The sequence below is a fragment of the Anas acuta genome, chromosome 3, assembly GCF_963932015.1.
Source record: "Anas acuta chromosome 3, bAnaAcu1.1, whole genome shotgun sequence".
NCBI lineage: Eukaryota > Metazoa > Chordata > Aves > Anseriformes > Anatidae > Anas > Anas acuta.
The window spans coordinates 34,854,542-34,871,427 of record NC_088981.1 but is presented as its reverse complement, the minus strand read 5'-3'; the positions used below and the strand labels follow the sequence as shown (position 1 = coordinate 34,871,427).

At 41.2% G+C, this 16,886-nt stretch overlaps 1 protein-coding gene across 7 annotated transcripts in view; it reads right to left on the bottom strand.

Annotated features, from left to right (window-relative positions):
* Window positions 1-16,886, bottom strand: part of DAAM2 (dishevelled associated activator of morphogenesis 2) — a 197,074-nt gene that overhangs the window by 93,424 nt on the left and 86,764 nt on the right. For all 7 annotated transcript variants that reach the window (XM_068676592.1, XM_068676596.1, XM_068676598.1 and 4 more), the window contains one exon: window positions 6,475-6,564. In XM_068676592.1, coding sequence (XP_068532693.1) covers window positions 6,475-6,564 — 90 coding nt within the window. The remainder of the gene's footprint in view (window positions 1-6,474; window positions 6,565-16,886) is intronic.

Here is a 16,886-nt window from a genome sequence, read left to right as displayed (position 1 = left end):
AAGGGGCCTCAGGCAGAAAGGGCCTGCGCTAAGTAGGGCTAATTGCAAAGTTAGATCAAGTTATTCAGGTCCTTGTCAAGGTTTGAATACTGAGTTCAATCAAAATGTTGACTGAAGACCTGAATTCCTGCCATGAACTTCTAAAGCATCGGTAGGAACAGAAAAAGTTACCTGATGCACAAAAAACTTCTAATTGTTCAGCTCCAACATATAAAGCAGGCTTTGCCCTGCGTGCGTCAGATATCCTCATTGTTTTTGCCAGCAATGCACTTGCACTCAGCTCTCCAAGTCCCACACAGCTTCTTCAGCCTCCTGCTGTCTACCAGTTGCTCCTGGTTTTAGCCTATCATGTGTGCTGTGTGTGTTATTCTTTTTTCCTGCCTTCCCAGATGAAGAGAAGAGAGCAACACCCCTCTCCCCCCAAACATTTCATGCAAAGCTCAGACAAAAGCCTTCACAAAGTGATATCCAAGCCTTGTCAAACAGAGATTGCTTACAAAGGGCTTCTCAAATACTGTAGAAAATCATGTTGTGTGTTCATGTCTTCTACTCCCAGAAACAGTGTGTGGAATAACAACTCTAAAGAAGGGAACTTATAAGCGACATATTAAGTGCTCCTTACAGCTATAAATCCATAACCAAAACAGTTGAATATTCCAAATCAACAACAGACTCTAAAAGTATTTCAAAGAGGAAAAAATACTTCAAGAAGATAGAATTGAAAACAATACAACTTCAAACCACCCACTTCATTTATTATAAGACAACCACGTGCTTGGCACTCTTTGCACAGAAAGGATGAACCCCAAAGGGCTTTCATAGCTCAGATCAGACAATACAAAACCAAAAACCCACACTCAGACAACACAATGGTGTGATCTTCATCTGGTATATTGTATCTCTAAATGAGACCAGATGAAGATCCATTCTCCCTCTTCTTCAGGGAATATCTATCTTCCTCTGACTATCTCCATGCATTATAAAGAACATACATTTCTTCAGGTTCCTTTTCCTATAGCAAAAAATGCAGAACTCCTATCCAAACACAACAGATGCGATGCAACTTCTTGCCTTAGAGCCTCCACATGAAGCTTAAATGCACAGAAAATACCTCAGGGTTTTGGAAGAAAAGTCCTACCAGTTCATGTCTAGTTGAAAAATAACTGCCCCTTCATCTTAACCAAGCTGATACTACACTTTACAGTACAAAAACAAAGAGCAGAACAACACAAGAACAAACAGTAGGTGCAAGAATTTGCATTCAGCTCAGAAAGCTTCCTCCCAAATCACAGAGGACTCCAGCTTTTATACCTGTATCCCTCTTCCACTTCATCCCCACCAGCTTAAGGAAATTATGCCAAAATCTGCAAATGCAGCTCCAACAAATTTTGCACAATGTTATATACGTGTGTGTATGTATATGAATTGATACATTTTATATGAGTTATTTTTAATATTTATAGTTTTAACAGGAGTGTGCGTCCTACATAGAGGGTGAAATGTGTTCTCTGGAAGCTGGAACTGTAGCTGGGCTTCAAGCAGGGTTCATAGCAGTAACACAGGCTGATGTTGGACTGGGGATTCTGCTTAGAGCTCTGCAGGAGTCTGAAGGCAGGCCTGGACATGGTGGTGGAGGACAGAAGTATCTTACGCTATATCCAGCTGCACAATATCAAGCTCTATTTTTTATAGTGACATTTTGCTGACAATGCGAGCCACAAGGGTAAAGCTCAGAGAAACCCTCAAAGAAAATTAAGTGATATATAGACATTATTTTCATTAATGTTAGACAGTCGTCATGGGACCAAAGTGGGAGTTTGCGAAATAGAGCTACTAATGTTATAAAAAGCCTTCAGAAAAATTGCTAAAAGTTAGACTAAGGCTAGGATTCCCAAGGGCATTTTGAAGCCAAATGTAGAGCTAGACACACCCTTCAAGTTAGGAAAAGGGAACTGAACGTCAGGTGATGCAGCAGTATCTGCTGCTGTTTGGTGGAAGAAGCATAAACATTTTTTAGAAGCACTTCTGGGACACTGAACCTGGAATACAGCCTCAGTACTGAACTGAGCCTCAGTCCAAAGGACTTAGGCTCTTTAGTGCTGCTGTAATGCACAGAAGTGCCTTCCGCTCCATTCTTCCTGCTCCTTGCAGTGAGCTCTCCCAAGTACAGACACTTCACCACAAAATCCCTTCCTACAAGGATGCTAAACCTATCTGTCTTTTAAGTTAATGCAAAATAATGAACAGTGATTAATCGGAGATTGTCTCTTAAAAAAATAAAAATTAAAAAAAAATGGGTATGTGGTGTGCAGCCAAGGCATGTGTATAAAATAGGGAAAAAAGGCATGAGAGGATGACATGACCAGAACATGGCCACAAGGTTTCCCTAGATTTACTATTTTGCCATTCTTTCTTTCAGATAGAGAGAAGTGCATTTATATATAAACATAGTGATGACAAATTCTTTGAAATTATACAGCAATTTAGATCAGAGACTTTTAGAAACAAGTTCCTGACTCCTATTTTCATATTCAGTTTCCTAGTTTTCCTATTCATCACATAGATGAAAAATATAATTGACAAACATTTCTCATTTCTGCATATTGTCTGGCACAGCATGTATTTTAAATAATTTTCCATCAGAATTGTTTTAAGCCTGTTTTGCTATTGTAGAGAAGTCTTTCTCTGGATCTTCTTCTGGTAACAGAAAAAGTACAATCAATTTGAGGATTATACACATGTACACTTTTTCAGATGCCATAATTACTTCTTTCCAGAAAGTTGCTATTCTGTGACTGTTGCTTCACTACTTGACTTGGAATGATGTCACTTGAACAGGTACTGCACAAACAACTCAATACGGTTACTATTCAGTGCAACTAAAATGGAAAAAATAAAAAATAATCCCAACGTATCTAGGAAAGTTCAACACACTTGGTTATTAGGACTGAGCTTTTAGTTGGCTTTGTTTGGAGGGAAGCTGTATGGTATAGTTAGTCCAGTTTGACTGTACTTTGCAAAGAGATTTGCTACCAAATTTTCCTCCGAGAAACATGGAAGTTAAAAGCAACAACAACAACAAAGTTGTTTAACTCAGCAAAATATGTTTTCTTCCTACTGAAATCTGCTCAACTGAAGGTTTACAGATTAGCCTCTGGAGGCAGGCAAAGGCCATAAAAATAAAACAACTTGAATTGCTATCCAATAGTGAAAAGTCTATGAGCTTGTAGGATAGTACAGGAGGCAATAAGCTGTTGCCTGCACACTGAGGCCTCATTCTTAGAAATGCACGCTGCATCCAAAGCAACGTGTCAAAGCAGTTCAATATGTGAGTTTTGTATCCTTTTTGGAATCCCAATATGAACCATATCATTAGCTGATCAGTATTTAACTAGACTATATACCTTAGCACCAGCTCCAGGTAAAACAGTACTAAGCAACTGCATTTTTCTAAATGTTGCATCAGAAATTTTACCCTTTTCAAATACATCTGAAAACATGGTCTAGTACTTGATCTAATTCCTGCAAAACATACAACAGGAAATCTAGAGAAGATTTTACAGGAAGGAATTACAGGAGTGAACTTTTTTAACTCAGAATAAAAGTACATGAAGTGGGGGAGGATGCCATCATTCACATTCTGTCTCCATATGGCTCTACTTAAAACTGTATGGCATCAGGGCAAGTTCATACTGCAGAGACAGGGGCAATCTGAACTCGTAGGACTGGTGTTTTGGATAGTGTCAGGGTGCCAAAAGGGGACTGATTAATGGTTGTTCTGATGCAAATGGACAACTGTATCTCTCACTATCCAGTCTGTACAGATTAAAGGCAAGGTAGAGGAATGGCTGAGACTGAGAACACGTTATCATTTTCCAGCAGAGCAATCTTTATTCATTTATTATGGTTTTAGTACTGGAGGTTTCAGGTGCAAACCTAGAATGACCAGCAGTGCCCAAAGCAAGCATGGCTGTATGATGCAATGAGAGCACTCAGTTGTAGATATCACCCACTATCACAAAACTCCCATACAAAACTGAGTCTCCTTTGATTATGCGGGAACTTTGACTGGCAAGCTGTGCCCTCAGGATATAATTTTAAATGCACTGACACATCCATCTTAATTTCTTTAGAAGGAGTTGGTATCAGAAACAGGTGGAATGAAACTTTTGATACAATAATGACTTTCTGCTAGCACAGTGGGAACAAGTGCTGTGAAAAACTATAACTGAAGTCTAACTGCCAAGAAAAATGGACAGTGTGCCTACAATAAGGAGTGCTCTTCATTTCTGCAGGTGACATTTGTTTACTTCAGGCTGCTGATTAACCTTGCCACCTTTGGAGCCAATTAGGAAGATCCGACCTCCCATTATTTTTTGGACTAGCAAAGGCATCTGAGATTAATGAATGAACAGTTTCCTCAACTTGTACTTTTTGACCTTCTAGTTCATAGCATTTTCACTTCCCATGTTACAGAGCTTTTCCTCGTGGTGGATGCAGAGCCCTCACTTCCCAAAAAACAGAGAACTCAGCATCAGCAAGACAGAGCTCGTTGGGGGGTAGTCCTGGATGGCTGACAGAGCTCTGTCAAGTGAGAAATCGGGCCCTTTGTGGCTAAAATCAGATTATGAACACTTCAGGGAAGGCTGCAACATGCTTTTCTGTCACTGTAGAACAATAATGATAGGTGGATTAGGTAGTAGGCTAGAGAGAGATGTGTCAGCACCGATCATCTGACTGACTGTGAAGGGAAGAAATGAATAACATTGGACAGTTAAAGTTTCAAGTAATTGAAAGTATCTACAATGTAATGAATAGACATCTGGCAACAGTATAGTGTTTCAGTTAGCACATCATTTTGGATAGCTGGAGTTCAGCTAACTGAGGTTTCACTATAAATGCATTATAAAGATTTTCCAGTATGCAGCTCCTTTAACTCTGGAGGTCTTCAGGATTCTTATATCAAATCCACTACTTTAAGGGAAGACAAAAAAAAAAAAAGTGTAATGTAGTGAATCCAACCAACATATTAAATGCATTAAAGCCTGTATCTTCCTGCCAAGGCTGACTGGTCCAGGAGATGGAATGTGTGTTTCTCTAAGACGACTACAAATAGATCCTCTCCCACCAGAGCTGAAAAAGCCAGCTGAGCCTGCCAGCAAAAATGTAAAGCAGACATTGATCACAGCAGCCTGCACCTTCCCTCCACGTGCAAGCTCTGTGTACTAGCAGGAAGATGAATGAAGAACACCAAGCACAACTGAGCCTAGGCTGCTTTTATGCACTTCTTGAATTATTGCTAGCTCAGAGGCACTGTAACTAATTTGACGCTATTAACTTCTCTGTGTGATGCATCTCAAACAAAAAATAAGATACATGCAAAGTGTCCATGTGATTGGTTTGACTGAGATTTTATTTAATATACATGGTAAGAAAGCTGATCTTATACATGTTTATTATTTGCTGAGGAAAGAAGCCAAGCCAGCAGTCTCGGATACCAAAGGCCTTCATCTACTCATAAAAAAAACCACCTGAAAGTTAGCAAACACAATGACCTCAGAAGGATCATCATCAGGGTTTCAATGTCCCACCTTCGATATAGAAATCTAAACCTCCTCTTACAGCTTCTGTTATGCAAATATATATATAAAGAGAAATACTCTCATAGCATGACTTGCATGTTTGGGAAATACAACTATTGAACTTAACACCTATTTTTCTAACATTTACTGTTAATGAATACATACTACCAGGGCTATCTTTGCTTCCAATTACCTGCTTCCTTCCTACAGCAGCAAAAAATTTCCACTCCACCACTCCTGCAGAAATTCCTCTTTTACAAGTTTCACATCAGTGACACAACCTTTCAGTTCACTTGGCCGTCATTCTTCTAGTGACAAAGTACTCAGTGTGAGGTACCAGCCTCTGATGTTCTGGCTCTCTCACCAGTTTGTTTGAGGTTCGAAAACCTTGACTGGAGAAACCTCACACAGAAATTGACAAGAGCAAGTCCTTCTTCAATTTCCAATGCAATGCAGAGCCTTTCCTACTAGCTCTGAAAGATTTTAAAGCTAGGTTTTAAGATACCATTATTATGCACTTTACAGATATTTGAAGCCATCCTGAAATATCTCAGTAATAAATTTTCTATTCTAAGCAATCTACAAAAGTTTTTTAAAATGCCTTAAAGCATTTCCACTACAGCTTTTGTTCCAGCTCAAACAAGAAACCTTAAAGCTTCAACATGGAGCAACATATGATTTTAACTTACTAAAAACTCTTCAAAACTCACACATGCACACACTACTTGTGAGAAAGTTGTACCATATTCATGCCAATAAAAATCCTTAAATCAATTATGTTCTTGAGAAAACAGTGGTAAACTTATAATTCACATCTAGATATGTATCCGCAATTATGTTCATACACAGAGAATTTATTGGAAAGCTACTTCAGTTAGGACATCGGTAATACCTTCTTTTTGCTGCAGTAAATCTGCCATTTCTTCTCTGGAGGGAGTGCAAACATAGCCTCTCTGTTCTTGTCTGTAAGATCCAATTCATCCTGGAGATTGTGAAAAAGAAAAAGAACATGGTCAACAGCTGCATTGATGATTTCTAACGTATTGAGAGGAATCTGAATCAGGTACATTGACTAACATTCAATCAAAAGGCAGAAGACTTTGTGCCCCCCAAAGACCCCAAATATTACTGGTTTTGTAATCTTTGCATTGCTACTGCAAGCTCTCCCTGTCGGAGCACAACGTATGATGCGGGCAGCCTGAACAACTGCCATGTCAGACTTCCATTACTTGTAATTAGTAAGGGATGGGAAAGACCACATTAAAGGGATGAAGTTAAGAACTCAAAGTACTGGCTTATGTAACACTGATGCTCCTTAAGGTTCTTGGAGAAAGGCTAAAAATTCAATACAATTTTTTTCTGGACTGCAGTACCAGCTTGGTCTTCCAGTTAAAACTGCCAATGGATTTATGGCACGTGCCACTTTCTTCTATTTCTGGGCAGAAATTGAGAGATAAAAATAGTGGTTTGTTTCTTCCCAGGGCTGACAACCATCTAGAACAAGAACAATGAAGTCACCATATCTTTTAAACAAAGGTCACAAGGCTGTAGTCTAGAAGCAGTAATGCCATCAGCAACTTATAGGTTGAAAAGGTTTCAGTACTCTTGTGTTTGTCCTCTGGACCACACAGTCCCTGGTAAAATACAAATAGCAGTTCAGAATCAGAGGACCTAACTCCACACAACTTTACATCAGGTTAAACAGATCAGCAAATTCAGTCTCCGTTAAGAGAAATGAGTTCAGCAGAAGACACCCTGTTAGAACCTAGCCAATCTCACATTAACAAAATGAGGAATAATGCTGTGATCTGGAACTGACTCCCAGCTGTGTCAGGAGCCCCCTCTGGATATGCCACTGAATTTCCCAGCATCAGTTTCTCTCCTGTAACAGGTAGATACCAATAGCCTCATTTCCTATTCATGGCTCTATAAATCATCTCAGCAGAGACAGCCACTTGCTCTCTGCTCACTCGGTGCTGACCAGAACAGGACTCCAGTCCCAGCTGGCCATTTCAGTTGCTGGTGGGAACAAGTAGGGATGGTCTTCAGAGCACGCAGCCTGCATGAGCAGGGACAGACAAAGGTGTCTAAGGGAGAGTTACAGCGATAAAAAGACAAGCTGCCAGTAGTATTTCAATAAATCAGTTTTGGCAGGGATTCCTTCTTCCTATCTATTTGAAAGTGTTTGGAGAAGGAAGCGTCCAGGGCCCACTATCTAGATGACATCGCAGCACTGAGAACGCCACACATGCAGATTCTGGCACCCACACTAACCTAACCCAAGCACAGACAATACCTCTTTAACTCAGCCCAACAATGGCTCATTTGGAAAGCTTTCAGGGCTGGGAAACTTGTGAAAACAGTGAGCTAAATTGCACACTGAGCCTGGTAGCGGCTGCTGACAGATTTAAAAGCCCATAGAGATTTCAGCTGCAAAAAGGTACAAAAGAAATGCAAACAGTAACAAGGCAAGGTCAGTGCCAGCAGCCCAAGGTAGAAGAAGCTGGAGTGTTTTGTTTTGTTTTAACACAAGAAGAAGTTTAAAAGAAAAGATGAAAAAAAAAAAAATCTCGAGCTGTGCAAAAAAAGTACAAACCATGTGGAAATGTTTAGGGTGAGTTTCCAAACAAGAGGGCAGCCAAGCGAGGCAAGGAGTTTTATCCTTGCTACACACAATTAGAAAGCTCAGGCCAGGATCGCATTCTTGGGGAGAGAGGGAGAGTGAAACGACATGTAAGGTCTTAAGACAAGCGAAGGAATGCTGTTGGAGGTCAAGCATGTGGGAGGGAAAGGAGGGGCAGACAGGGAATCAGAAATGCCAGGTTTGGAAGAACCACCAAAGGGGCCAGAATACACATCTGAAAAGGGCTGGCTGGTCTCAGCTAAGTTCTTAGAAAAATTACGATTGTTTTATTGAATGGCTTAATGATCTTAGCCTTTTTAAAATATAATAATAATAATAATAATAATAATAATAATAATAACAATAATAATAAAGCTGAATTCCACTGCAGCAGCAAGCTGAGAGGTTAACTGATTCTGCTTGGTTCTCACAGCAGCTTTGCCCACCAGACCAGCCTGCTGGCCTGTTCTCAAAAATGATGATCTCAAGCAATCCATCACAAGATAATCATTTCATCAAAAGAACGCTCCTATTGACTGAATGCACCCGGAGGGCAGGATGCTGCCACTTAGTGACTTCTGGACATTCCCACAGACACTGGTGGTATCAGGGACATAAAGAACGCTCTGCCTTCAGCGGGGCAGTGAGAATATGCGACTTCTAGTCAAGTAATTTTGCATCGTGAGAGCATTCTTTTCAAGATATAAGTTTAGAAAGGCTGCTTGAAGGGATGGAAGATCCAGTGGGAACAAAGGGCTTCTGCACCCTACTTCATCATGACTCAGGAGGGTAGATGAAGCTAGAAGAGTGAAAGAAGTCATTACATTAGCTCAGGGAGCATAGTAACAACACAGAAAGCTGCTCTAGGTTACAGGCATAACATGCCCTGCTCTACCTAAACCCTTAATCAAATCCCAACCTATAAAGAACCACAAAACCTTGCAAAATACAATAGATACGAAGCCTCCTTCAAGAACCCTCTGAATTCTCTTGCGTCTCCTATCTGCAGGCCCCTTCTGCAGCAGAAGGAAGAGAAGACCTTCACGACTGCATTGGCAACAACGACCTAGCTGAAAAAGAAGATCCTTCATCAGATGGAGCATTTTCCTATTTGGACATGGGATCTAACAGACAGCATGTAAAGAAACCTGCTGCTTTCAAGGGAAGCAGGAGTAGCTACAGAAAGAGCTGTATGTATTTCTGAAAGGTAATTTGCTTCATGAATTTGCTTCTGACATGACTACAAAGACAAACCTGTCAAAAAGTAAAATTTCAAGCCTGAAGACTTAGCTCAGTAACAGCAAGAAGCGACTGAAGAAGAAAGGAATTGCAAAGACTGGCAGGAGAGTGGAGAACTACAGACTCTGAATGGAGTCATCACACCTGGGGCTGGAGCCAGGTTTAGGAAGCCAATGTGACTGAATGTCCAGGAAACAAGCATGAAGGGCAAGAAAATAGGGTTTGTCAGAACAAAAGGGTGAAAACGCCCTCCTCTACCGCCCAAGCCCATTTCCCAACAGAGACACAGTAGCTCTTCTGCCATGCCTTGGATGGAGGGCTCGACTCCAGCAGTTCATGCCAGCATGACCCTGCACAATGGATCTTAGCCTCTTGGCTCTTAAAATACTTGATGTTGCAAGTGTTCTCATGAAATACAGATTAAAAAGACATTTGCCAGGCTGTCCTGAGGGAGATGTAAAGTACCTCCAGTTAATACTCCTTGCATTTCTCTCCTTTATCTATTTCCTATTTTATTTTATTTACTGAGAGAGGGATACATTCAGTTAATTTCACTTTCATGTGGGCATTTTTTACTGAGAGATTGAATTTCAATGATAAAACATTTAATACGTACTGGAGCTGGATTTAAGGTTCGAATATTTCCAGCCCAGTTCTTGGGCCAAAAGGGAAGATGGCCTCCATTCAAAATGGCTACAAACCAAGGAAATAAGAGACAGAGAAAGAAAGGGAGTGAGAAGGAGGAATGGGCAGGAAACATAAAAGAGTATTTTGTGGGATTTAAAACCACATTATGTCCCTTGTTTTTGGGAACATTTATCAAAGTGAGAAAGCTGGATCTGATACTTGGTAGCCATCAGCTTGATAATGATATCACTCAAAGCCCCAAAAGAGCTGAACAGAAAGGCATTTCTCACCTAGACTGGGCAGCACTTTTCTTAGTGATGTGAAATGAAATAATGTAGAGGAAAAAGGAATATTCTGGGAATGTAGAAGAGCGGTTCTTCTGGAGAGCCTTTAATGCCTACCAAAACCTCTGTACCAAGATATATATTGCCTCTCTGCCATTCAGTCATTTATGGGAGGCTGGGACAGAGTTAAGTGTAAATAAACTTTCAGAAGGGCTTGTTTGTTTGTTTTTACACTATGTAAACAGAAATACACTTAGAATTCCCTTTCCAGAAGAAATGCAGAAATTCCTCATCTGGTTTGGAGTGAAAACTTTTTTTCAAACTATTAGAAATGACTTTGAAATTGAAACGTAGCTCTAATTTACTATAACCTCAAAATCTGCACTAAAACTTACTAAAAATCATAAAAGTGCAATGAATTATGCATAGCATTTCCAGCACAACATGGCACAGAATTCTGATATGATATGTTTTGTTCACTACAGGCGATAATTTCATTAGCATGGATGTAACACACATTTTGCCAGGAGGGAAATGAGATTTTGTATATTTTCTGATGTTTAGCTGGATACCTGTCTTTTTTCATTAAGTTCTTATGGATTCAGCTATGGATAGTTGAATTGTATTTTTAATTTCTGTCTGTAGGTCACACTCTCTCTTATGATGTTCTTGAAAGCACATCCTTTCCATTGTCGCTTTCTCTAAGTATCCATCTCAGGCCTGTGTTTCACATTTAATGGCTTTTATGATTGGAAGCAGTTAACGACATTTAAAAGCACATTCTCATTTTTTAATGTTTACTTCTGCCTACAAATTCATGCAATTATTAAAGAATTATTACAGAATAATTACAGAACTATTATAGAATGTAAACCTTCTGCTGTCCCCAAGGGGAATAGCTTTGGCATGAAATCAATCTTTACATCACAGAATGCAGCTACGAGATGCAATACACTGACAAATAGAATCATCACTTCTGTTCTTCACAGAGCTGCCTATTTTGACTGTCTGATTACAGTTCTACTGCACCGTTTGGCTCTTCAGCAGAAGATGGGTACTCCAGCACAAGGACAGCCAGGTCCCAGCACTAACAAGCACCATGGGAACCAAACTCTCAGATGGCACAAACTGGCAACACTCCACAGAAAAGTTAAACTTTACTCTCCATTGTTAAACTCAAAATGGAAGCTCATGTTCATCCAGAACAAATTAGACTAGCAGTTATCTGACCTGTGACCAGCACCATGAGCTTCAGAGGGCCATGCAAAAGCCCTGCAAGTTCAAAGCTACAGAATAAACTATGTAGACAGTCAAACACTTCCTGACTCCCTGCCTCGAAAGTCGGGCTGATTCTGTGATGCTAAGGTCCCTTTCAAGGTGGGGACAGCATTGGTATCTGCAAGCATTTTTTCTCTTGCTCAGTCATGCCAGCATGGTTCTCTGAGAGCCATCAAATGGGGAACGAAATTGAACAAGTAGAAATGATATTAAGGTGCCTTTAGAAACAGGCTCTAGAAAACCTCCACGATTTGAAAAATTTCTGTTTGAATAACTTGTTTGCATACCTACCTCAAAAATGCAGGTTCCAAGATTTTCATGTTATGACCTTGCACTGCATGAATTCTAGTTAAATGCATCACGTGTATCCTGCTTCCTGTTCACATCCCTATTCTCTATTTTTTTTCCTTCTCTTGTACATACATACCTTTAACTTTTTGTCCCCCTCTCTAATCTTTTTCTCATTCCCCTTTACCTTTTTTTCCTGTCACACATGAATGCACTCTCCCTTACCAACCTCATCAATCATTCTCTCAGTCTCTTAACAGCATCAAAGCCACCCAAGTTACAAAGTGAAGTATAATACACTGCTGTCAGTGTAATAAATTCCCTGTACCATATCATACCTCTTGCCTCAGGTTCCACAAGGTCATTTATACACGTCTGTCACTGTGCCCCAAAGGAAAGGCCATATTCCAGTTCTACTGATGCTCTCAGGTAGCACAGTAGAGCTGATGATCTTATGGCACTGGATGAATTTATTTAAATCCTGTACGAAGTAAACAGCAGCTGTGACACACCATGGCATCCCATTCAACATGTGCTGCCAGGCCCCAGAGAAGGTTCGTGTTCTCTGTGCAGTCACTGTGAGGGAATAGCTGCTGGTGGGTTAATCGATGTTGAGTACAGTTCAGGCTGATATGTGATAAATAGCTCTGACATCTCTGGGACAATAGAGGAAGGGGAAGCAGAGGGAAAAGATCAGGGAGGGGGCTCTCAGCAGCGTGTTTCAAGCCTTTGCAGTAGAGGATCCAATCCAGCATAACAAACCTTCCCTATTTAGTCACAGTGATCACCTCCAGGGGACAGTAGAGGATTGCTCCCCTACAGTTTCCTTCCATGGCTTTGTTCAATCCAGCTCACCAGGCTGACAGATGAGAGGCAGCCTGCTGGAAGACTCCCCATTTGTGATACTGAGGAGGCCGATGAGGCTTTCTGAGAGGCTGCCCGGCCAAGCCGTCAGTAAATGAGGTTCATTTGACTAAACAACCTGATGTAAACACCAGTGCAAAAGAAGTAGCACTCAGCAAAGCCCCCTGCATATATGCAGGCAGTGTGATTGAGACTGACTTTGAGAGAGAGGGAAACAGAGCCCTCTTCTCTAGACAAGTGTTTCCCAGCCCCAGGGTCTCAGAGCAGGGCCTGGCACAATTCATGGCTGGTTGCCATAAATTTTAACCAGCCATCAGGTCAGGTAAAGTTCCCACTTGGATACTTGATCTATCTCCCAAGTCTTCTTGTAATCCATGAAGGAAAAAAGCAAGAGAATCCCCCCAAACAAACCCTTCTCCTCACCAAATTCTTGCACCTCATCCTAGCTTCCGCAGTTAAAAGCAGTCTCTGTGAAGTATGAGGAAATAATGCACCACATGAGGCTGGAGAGCAACATTTTGATCGGTTTCACAATTAATAAGAATTAAGTGGATCACTGGTAAACATCACTGGGTTTCTATGTGTCTGCATTCACTCACTGTATGCATGTGCAGATGCATATGCCACTTGCACCTGAAGTACACTATAACTATATATATAACACATATACCATCCACCAATACCTATAACGTTTCATTGTTACATTTGTGCATGATGAAAACACCTTGCTCGCAGGAGCTTCTCCCACGGCCTGCTGGCACAAGAAGCGATGTTTCTGTTTCAGCTACTGCCATAGATCTAATTGCAAAGCAGACAGACAAAAGGCTTTGATTCTCACTATATTCTTTTTCCTTCTTGCTTTTTCAAAGAGATGCAGCTTTAAAACACCCTCAGTATTAGGGGCCCAAATCTCTTGATTCTCAGTTATAACATTTCATTACAAAGCAGAAAGCACCTGATGTTAGCATACTGGGAGATATGTTTCTCCTCTAAGCTGCCAACACAGAAGTTATTCATTCTTATGACTCAGCTTCAGCATAAGAATTTCATCTATCAAGGGCACTGCTTTTTGGCAGAGAAACGTATCTAACAAAAAGTCAATTAATTCCTCAGGACCCCACCCTTTAAACACAGCCACCACCACCCTCTGCTGTGCTGCTCCCATTTTTCATCCTTAATCACGAGTTAATTGTTTTGTTTGCTTCCCAAAGAGCTAAATCCTGTCTCGCTCCTACTCCTCTCTGGGACTTGACAGCATACCAGGACATACAAGCAGCAAGGCTGATTGTGGCAGTCACCTTTTACAGGCCACTGGAAACAGCTGTCTGCTGCTCATTTCTCTGCCCTTTGCAGGCAAACCACGTGGATAAGACAACAATCTGCTGGGGCAAATAGAAAGAGAAAGAATGAGGAAAACCAGTACCTACTTATGCAACAGCACACACAGATGTTTGCAGAGAGATCATGCTTTAGATACACATTCTCACATATGCAGGGATATAATATGGGTATGGCAAGAGGGAAGCCCCGTGGGTACTCCTCTTGGGTGGGCATGTGAAGACGACAATGCAAAAAGTTGACTGTCATCACTGCTATTTCTGTTAAGATGGGCTGCGTGTCCATGTCAGTGAATTGGAACGAGCCCAATGATAGGGATGGGGATGGAAACTGAATAGTCAGGCTCATGTCTAATCTAAATCCCTGCTGCTGCAATTTAAGCCTATTACTTCCGGCCCTATCAACCACAGACATGGTGAGCAGATTTTTTCCTTCCTCTTGATAACAGTTTTCAAGCCTATTAAAGGCTGTTGTAATGTCCCTCCTCAGTCTTCTTTCTTGAGGCTAAACAAGGCCAGCTCTCTCAGTCCTTCTTAGAGGTCACATCCTCTGGACCTCTCATTCCTCCTCTAATTGACTTCTGGGCTACCCCCGGTCAAAGTACTTCTTTTTTGAAGTGTACTGTTCAAAAGCGGGGACAGTGTTCGAGCTGAGACCTTATCAATACTGAGTGCAAAGATTACTTCACGCATCTTCCATGTCACATTCCTGGTTATATATTCCATGAAGATGATTTTTTTATTACTGTTTATTTTAATAAACAAAGACACAGCATGACTCATGCTCACTCGTGATCCACTATAATCCTTACTTTCTTTTCTGTAGAAGTGTACCTACCTGGCTGCTTTCCATTCTGCATTATCAGACTTGCTCCTAAAAGAAGCCCATTTTATCTGGCCACCCTTTTTCATGCAATTTATCCTTGTTTTAAGCTTGTCTTTTAACATGCCTGGTGTTTGCAGCTTAGTGAAACCTGCACAGTTGATAGGTGTACCCTGTGTCCCACTGTCCAGTCAACTGAATGAACACACTGAACAGACCTGAAACCATTTATTCTGCTTGATACATCTTTTCACTGTGACAAGTTGGAAGTCCTCCGAGGCAAGCAGCACATTTATCTCCATGTTCTGGTTATGCACAGTATATCAGACACCTCTCAAACAGAGCTCCCAGTATCACTGTATATAACACTAAATAACAATAAATCTGCTGTTTCAGCACAGTGCCCGTTCCCCACCCCTTGCTTCCCTTCCTTCTCCTCCCCTTATTTCCCCCTCCCTGGGCCAGGGTCTGTTTTTCATGCCAAGGTCCTTCAGATGAGACCCCATACGGGAAGGTAGGTGTGGGAAAGGTTATTAGGAAATGGCCGTCTAAACTGCTACCTTTCCGGCTTCCCCACCCTCTCCCTCCCTACAAAGTCTCTTCTGTTCTGTTTTAATACTAATGAGTTCAGAGGAGGTTCCTATGCTGGAGCAATTCACAGCAAGCACTGTGCCAAAGCACACAGGCACACACCTCTCTGATCGCTTCCTGCCCAAACACAGTCCTGCTGGCTCAACCCACAGAACGTGGGCTGGGAATTGCTGCTGCAGCCCCGTGCCAAGGGTAGGCTGAATTTCCAGGGGCGTCGGTGCCACCTACTCCTCTCCTCCCAGCTTTATCCTCTTGTGCGCATCCTATTTGCCATATGCCCCCATGGAGGAAACATGGGTAAGTCAGAGCTTGGCTGACCTTTAAATCTCCAATAAAATATTACATAAAAGGGCAGGAGGAACTGAGAGGTTGGTTAAGAAATTCATGAGCAAAATTAACATCTTATCAAGCTTTGTTTGTGGTGCTCAAACACACATGCTCAAAATCAGCTCTTAAATGCAAGGGTATAACCAAAGAACTCCAATAAATCAACATAATTTCTGGCACTGGTTCAGGTTTAGACAGATAGAAATGAAACTAGAAGCTGGCTTTAGTCCTTCTCTTGCTCTCAGAATAACTACCCCAGATTTAGTAGTGCAAACCAGAGATCAGAACGTATCCTAACTCTACTGAAGTGAGTGAAGTTACCCTGGATTTATGCCAGTGCAAAATATCAATCTCTCTCCCAATTTACCTGCTTTAAATTGTAACGGAGACTAAATGTCTTGGCTAGACAACCTTTAATATAGTCTCACTCAACCGCCTACAACCCAGGCTTCAGGAATAGAATAGACTTAGCAGTCTATCAGTCCCCTTTTTGCTAATAGTTAAATTCTACTTCAATAAATGAAGATGAGCTGTATTTACTATTAATCTATCCAGATCAGCTACAAGAACACCCACTTATGAGGCTTCTCTCATCTCCTCTGGGGTGAGGTGGAGGACAATTCCACAATAGCCTTGCTCGCAAACTGAATATTTCCACAGTCAAACACTGAGCTGAAGGCATGACAGTATATTTGGTTATTCACTCACACCCTGTCCTGTCTCATTGCTCAAGTACTCTGATAATCAGAACAGCAACTACTGCACTGACATCACTGGGTTTCAGAAAGCACCAGCCAATTTTTTTTTTCTCTAAGAATTTTTTAAGAATGAGCTTATCAGAAACATTCAGAAAATATAGCAAAAGGAATAAGAGAAAGATGAGCATTTGCCTTGCAGACCAAATTTGTCCCCTAGATGCAATGAGGATTTGTTGTTATTTGGTTAAGCATTCATAATCCCAAAGTTTTTCTCTCCTTGTTGAAGCAGAAGCCAACAACTTTACACTGTCTGACAAACTCATCC